Source organism: Scyliorhinus torazame, chromosome 21 (genome assembly GCF_047496885.1).
Source record: "Scyliorhinus torazame isolate Kashiwa2021f chromosome 21, sScyTor2.1, whole genome shotgun sequence".
NCBI classification, from domain to species: domain Eukaryota; kingdom Metazoa; phylum Chordata; class Chondrichthyes; order Carcharhiniformes; family Scyliorhinidae; genus Scyliorhinus; species Scyliorhinus torazame.
Genome location: NC_092727.1, coordinates 21,580,086 through 21,586,939, shown reverse-complemented (window position 1 = coordinate 21,586,939; position 6,854 = coordinate 21,580,086). Strand labels below are relative to the sequence as shown.

The 6,854-nt window shown below is 44.5% G+C and overlaps 1 protein-coding gene and 1 non-coding gene across 2 annotated transcripts; both read right to left on the bottom strand.

Moving 5' to 3' along the window:
* Positions 1-998: 998 nt before the first annotated feature.
* LOC140398215 (heat shock cognate 71 kDa protein-like) lies at positions 999-6,293 on the bottom strand. Its single transcript, XM_072486605.1, has 9 exons — positions 6,172-6,293; positions 4,761-4,970; positions 3,896-4,101; positions 3,660-3,812; positions 2,711-3,266; positions 2,369-2,571; positions 2,004-2,202; positions 1,555-1,787; positions 999-1,342 (listed from the first exon to the last, which is right to left on the bottom strand). Exons 2-9 carry the CDS (start codon positions 4,963-4,965, stop codon positions 1,166-1,168), a joined length of 1,932 nt encoding a protein of 643 aa, XP_072342706.1. The 5' UTR covers positions 4,966-4,970; positions 6,172-6,293; the 3' UTR covers positions 999-1,165.
* Positions 1,861-1,957, bottom strand: LOC140398773 (small nucleolar RNA SNORD14). Its single transcript, XR_011937553.1, has one exon. It is a non-coding gene; the product is annotated as a small nucleolar RNA SNORD14 (small nucleolar RNA).
* Positions 6,294-6,854: the final 561 nt, after the last annotated feature.

Below are 6,854 nucleotides of genomic sequence, written 5' to 3'. Positions count from 1 at the left end.
CACTCACCATTGTGTTGTGGATTATAGATTTCAAACATATCGAGCAACTATACACCGTGAGGCAGTGGGCCATCAGCAGCATGGTATACAACTACAAGATGCACTTCAGGAACTCACCAAGGTTCGAGGCAACACCTTCCAAACTCATGACTTACCATCTAGCAGGACTAGAGCAGCATACAAATGGGAACACCAATCGCCTGGAAGTTCCATTCCAAGTCACTCACCATCCAGACTTGGAAATATAGCACTGTTCCCGGTCCAAAATCTTGGAACTCTCCTCTGAACAGCAGTGTACGTATATAGACTGCAGCGGTTAAAGGCAACAGCGCACACACCACCCTAAAGGACACGAAAGCAGACTTGCATGCAAATATAGCAAGACCTGGGCAATATCCAGGCTTGGGTTGAAATTTCATTCACACCACACGAGTGGCAGGCAATGACCATCTCCAATAAAGGATACGAATTGCCCCTTGACATTACCATCACTGAATCCCCCCCACTGACCACAAACTGACCTGTCCTTATGAACACTGGCTACAAAAGCAGGTCAGATGTCAGGAATTGTGACTACTCAAAGCCTGTCCACCACTTACAAGTCAGGAGTGTAATGGAATACTCTCCACTTGCCTGGATGAATGCAGCTCCAACATCATCTGCAAGATGCACTGCAGGAACCCACCAAGGCTCCTTCGGGCAGCATCTTTTAAACCCACTACCACTTCAAGGATAAGCGTATCAGATATATGGGACCACAACATCCTGGCTTGGTCAACAAATGCTGGCGTAGCTCACATCGCATGCAAAAAGGGTCACCATCATTACTACCACTGGTCATAAAGACTAATCCAGAAATACCTTGGGGTAAAAAAAAATCTGCCTGGTCTATTTTTGAAAGAGGGGGTAGAAAAGAGCACACAGGGATAAACTTTGATAACTGCTATTTGCATCTTTAAAAAGGTCAGCTTCCACAAGAAAAAAGCAAACAAAGAAAGTTCTGGTCAAAAGGTTTTATTAAGACTGACAAGTATCTTGATGTTAATGTGCATCCAAAACTTTGGCACTTAAATTAAAATCAGTTCCTGGAGTCTATATTTTTTAAGTGCACTTATTAGCCAATCCTAGTCAAACACAAATGACCAAATAGAAATGCTGTTTACTTTTAATCAACCTCCTCAATTGTTGGACCAGAAGATGCACCTGCACCAGAAGGAGCACCGCCAGCACCAGGAAAGCCACCTGGAGGACCACCAGCACCTTGATATAGCTTGGTGATAATAGGATTGCAGATTTTCTCCAGCTCCTTCTGTTGGTGTTCATACTCATCCTTTTCAGCAGTCTAAGAAAGAAAAAAAAAAATACATACAATCAATACACTTGATTTGACAAGTCTCAACATTACTCTCAGAAAGGGACGCTCAGACATCCAAGGAAGATTTGCCATCATAACCCCTGACCAGGGCTCCAGTGGAAACTACGAATGGTAATAAGTCTACTTCATCACAGCGTAAAAGATTGCTCATTCTGAAATAATTTTGCCCTTGAATTTACCTGGTTCTTATCCAGCCAGCTGATAACTTCATTGCATTTGTCCAAAATCTTTTGCTTATCATCATCTCCAACTTTTCCTTTCAGCTTCTCGTCCTCAATTGTGGCCTTCATGTTAAAAGCATAAGATTCCAAAGCATTTTTGGCAGAAACTTTTTCCCGTTGTTGGTCATCTTCAGATTTGTACTTTTCAGCTTCTTGGACCATACGTTCAATATCTTCTTTGCTCAAGCGACCTAATTAACAAAAAGGCTACTATTAGTATAGCTCACAACAAGGTCTATAATTTCTACATAAAGTTAGGTAAAATCGCTCAGACATCCAAGGAAGGTGTTTTAGCCAACATGGATCTCCAGGACCTCTGGTGGAAACTACGAATGGTTTTTGGCATCTTTCATCACAGCGAGTGCAACTATAAATGGTGCATGCAGTGTGTGCAGAAATGTAATCACCTTTGTCATTTGTGATGGTGATCTTGTTTTCCTTTCCAGTGCTCTTATCCACTGCAGACACATTCAAGATACCATTGGCATCAATATCAAATGTCACCTCAATTTGAGGCACACCCCGTGGAGCAGGTGGAATTCCAGTCAGTTCAAACTTGCCCAGCAAGTTGTTATCCTTAGTCATGGCTCTTTCACCCTCGTACACCTAAATCAATACAAGGTATACACATTATAAACAAAAGCACACTTTAAATTAAAATCAACTTGGATCTTGCCAAGTACACACATTGTATTCTTAAAATAAAGTTCAATATTGTAAGTTATGGAATAAAAATAGTTTGCAAAAGTAGAACCATGCAGCAAGGCCTTACCTGAATCAGCACACCAGGCTGGTTATCAGAGTAGGTAGTAAAGGTCTGTGTCTGCTTTGTTGGAATTGTGGTGTTACGTTTGATTAACGTAGTCATTACACCGCCAGCAGTCTCAATACCGAGTGATAAAGGAGTAACATCCAACAACAGCAAGTCTTGCACAGCCTCAGATTTGTCACCAGCCAAGATGGCAGCCTGCACAGCTGAAAATACATATTACATTGCTTAGATCACAAGAACATTTGTTTCATGATTGGAACAAGTACAGGTAAACAACTTGCGATAAACCAGCCATAAGAGTACTGGAAACAGGACAAAAACAATTTAACGGAATTAAATTACCTGCACCATATGCAACAGCCTCATCAGGGTTGATGCTCTTGTTCAGCTCTTTGCCATTGAAGAAATCTTGCAGCAACTTCTGGATTTTGGGAATGCGGGTGGATCCACCAACCAGTACAATGTCATGGATTTGAGCCTTGTCAATCTTGGCATCTCGCAAGGATTTCTCAACAGGATCCAGTGTGCCTCGGAAAAGGTCAGCATTGAGCTCTTCAAATCGTGCCCTGGTGATGGAGGTGTAGAAATCAACACCCTCGTACAGAGAGTCGATTTCAATGCTAGCTTGCGTACTCGATGACAGGGTACGCTTGGCACGTTCACATGCGGTGCGGAGACGGCGAACAGCTCTCTTGTTGTCAGTAATATCTTTCTTGTATTTCCGTTTGAATTCAGCAATAAAATGGTTGACCATGCGGCTGTCAAAGTCCTCACCACCAAGATGGGTGTCACCAGCAGTAGACTTGACTTCAAATATACCATCCTCAATGGTCAAGATGGAGACATCAAAGGTGCCGCCACCCAGATCAAAAATCAGTACATTTCTTTCAGCACCAACCTGCAGCAAATAGCAACAGCAGTCAGGGCAACTCAGAAGCTACTTGTAATTGAATTGAAGACAATCATGACAGAACTGTGCAAAGCTTTATTCGCAGAAAAAAATCATACTGCTGCAAACTAAATTTGGTTTCACTGCTGTGCAAATAGTTGATCTTGCACTAGGAACCTTGAGACAGCAAATTCTAGAAGTACAAAAAACACAGCTGCTAGTGAAAGCGCATGAAACAAAGTCAAGGCATTTCGGGATCCAGTAATGATTCCTGACACATGCATCTGATCACACGGATGGGATTTTGACACCACAGGTGGAAAAACAAAGATATAGAAAACTAACAAACATGGAAATTGCACATTTACAGTGGATAGTTAATTCAATTGGTCAACTGCATACCTTCTTGTCCAAACCATAAGCAATGGCAGCTGCAGTTGGTTCGTTGATTATACGCAGCACATTGAGGCCAGAAATTGTGCCAGCATCCTTTGTAGCTTGTCGTTGAGAATCATTGAAGTAAGCTGGTACTGTGACGACTGCATTTGTAATAGTCTAGACAGTACAGAGAAAACAGCAATTAGCATCAACCTTTTCACATCGTAAAGCATTCAAATTAAGTAAAAATTCCACCATACCTTCCCAAGATAGGCTTCAGCAATCTCCTTCATTTTAGTCAACACCATGGACGACACTTCTTCTGGATAAAAGGATTTTTTTTCAGCTTTGTATTCAACTTCAACTTTGGGGCGGCCACTGTCATTGATGACACAGAATGGCCAGTGCTTCATGTCAGACTGAACGACAGAATCTTCAAACCTGCGGCCAATAAGGCGTTTGGCATCTGAAATGTAAAAAAAAAAATTCAAAACACTAAGTTGAAAGACAGTAGCATTGTGGATAGCACAATTGCTTCACAGCTCCAGGGTCCCAGGTTAGATTCCAGCTTGGGTCACTGTCTGTGCAGAGTCTGCACATCCTCCCAGCGAGAGCTTGGGTTTCCTCCGAGTGCTCCGGTTTCCTCCCACAGTCCAAAGATGTGCAGGTTAGGTGGATTGGCCATGCTAAATTGCCCTTAGTGTCCAAAATTGCCCTTGGTGTTGGGTGGGGTTACTGGGTTATGGGGAGGGGGTGGAGATGTTGACCTTGGGTAAGGTGCTCTTCCAAGAGCCGGTGCAGGCTCGATGGGCCGAATGGCCTCCTTCTGCACTGTAAATTCTATGATACAATGAACCCCCCCCTGTCAACTGTCATTTGCAAGCTATTCCAAGGTCTCTTCCTCAGGATTGCATCAATAAATTGGAATTATTAACTAGAAAACTCAACACACCTAGTTATTTAATTTCCATGAACAATAAACTCAACACTTCCTAAATGGGTTCAAAGACCAGCTTCTCAAATAAAGCTCCCCTTTGTTTCACATATCCCCTCCATGAAGCTAGTATAAAAAGGCAAGTAACAAACAGATTGCAAATAGGCAAAAAAACAAGAGCTTAGACTCACCAAAGACAGTGTTGGTTGGGTTCATTGCCACCTGGTTCTTGGCTGCATCACCAATGAGCCTTTCTGTATCAGTGAAGGCAACATAGCTTGGAGTGGTTCGGTTGCCTTGGTCATTGGCAATGATTTCAACTTTTCCATGCTGGAAGACACCTACACAGGAGTAGGTGGTCCCTAGATCGATACCAATTGCCGGCCCCTTGGACATTTTGTCTGAAATAGATTTACAGAGTTATTACGTACAAGTCCCTACTAACAATCAACCGACACTCCACATACCGGAGTACTATTTATTTGTTAACGGTAAACTGTATTTTATCTTCGCACCACATTCACCAAGTCACCCAGGTGAGCACACAAGTGACTTGAGTCACCCAAAATGTTTCACAACACGAGTTGATTTTTAAAATCATTGACAGCCACCCACCCAATTAGCACACAAGTGAGTGAGTCACCCAAAAATGCGGCTTTTAGAACGAGTCGATTTTTAAATCATTGCTCATGTTGCAACATGACTTAAACAGCCAACACCTCGCATGGCGTCACCCAGTTAAGCACGATAAAGACACAGAAATTTGTCTTTTACAACAGCTGATGGGTGACGATCTTAAGCCAACATTTGCAAGTTTTTTCCCGTCACCTTGCACTGCTAACTATGCACCGGGGGGGGGGGGGGGGGGGGGGGCAGAAAGAGCAAAACATATATCGCTAATGGTAGGAAATGCAAATAAAATAAACGGCCGGCACACTCAAAAAGATGGACGATCCTTCACCAGAAGCTCAGCACGACAAAAAAAAAAAAATCCAATTGATTTGCAGTAGAAGCAACTTCAATTGGACCCCATTGGAAACTGAAGCAGCATCCCCCTTCTCTTCTCCCCCCCCCCCCCCCAAAGCACATGCCTGGACACCACGTGGTCTGAGCAGAGGGCGTCGCATCCGGGAGAGCGCAGCCCCGGGGTGGGGGAGGAGTCAGCTCCCGGCGGCTCGCCCGGGAGGCGGAAGGCCTCGAACCTTACAGAAACATCTTAATCTTTCTCAGTCTCTCTGCGCCTTCCTTCCCTTATTTCTTTTTGGAAAATAAAAAATATCACCCGATACGAGACGGAGCCGTCGTTTCTTTTGTTAAAACGGGGCAGGTGAACGGTTTTCGAGACCGATCAGCGGAAGGGGTGTGGGAAAGAGTTAAATGTGTAACGATCGCACTAACTCTTCACCCGGAATAAACCAACTTTTCAGAAGCTAAAACGCAGAGGGAGAGGAAAGAAAGCGCCGAGCGGGCCAGGCAGGGGGAAGAAATCGACGTCCCGGGTTGAAGCCAGGCCTAATATTCGCCTCAGGTCAAATGGAAAGTAGGCGACCGGGTGTTGGTTCCGAGTAAAATTATTTTTAAAAATAATCTCAGTATAATTACCTGTTGTTTTGCTGTCTGGTTTAACGCTGAGAGCTGTTGGCGATGTCCGCAGCGCCGCAATGAGACTGAGCCCCGCCCGGCGCCGCCTTTTAAACCTCCACAGAAAGTTCGAGAAAGCGCATTGCGTCACTCCGCCCGCCCGCCAATCGGCGCCGCGCGCAGCCGGCTGCGTCAGCGGGAGTGGCGGGAAGCGAGGCGAGGGGCTGGCTGATATACCCGGGGGGGGGGGGGGGGTGGAGAGAGAAGAGAGAGTGAACAGTCCAGCACTCAGCACAAGTGCTACTGCCAGATCAAACGTTTGGTTGCATTTTTATTTCGAAGAACTATTTTCAGAAGGAGAGATCCATCTCCATCATTGTTTGGCAGACATTGTTCGGGGCTCATTTTCAAATCAAATAAATGGTCGCCCATTTAAGACTGAGATGAGGAGGAATTTCTTCTCTGAAGGTTGTGAGTCTTTGGAAGCCCTTGATACAAATGGGGCAGAGTCCTTGTGCATGCTTATGGCTGAGATGGATTATTGATCAATAAGGGAATCAAGGATTAAGGGGAAAGGGCAGAAAAGTGGACCTGAGGAATGTTGGATCATCCTACTGAATAGTGGGGCAGGCTCGAGGGCTCAAACGGCCCACTCCTGTTTCTATTATGTATGCATGCAGGACGATGCACCAAGCCCACTTGAT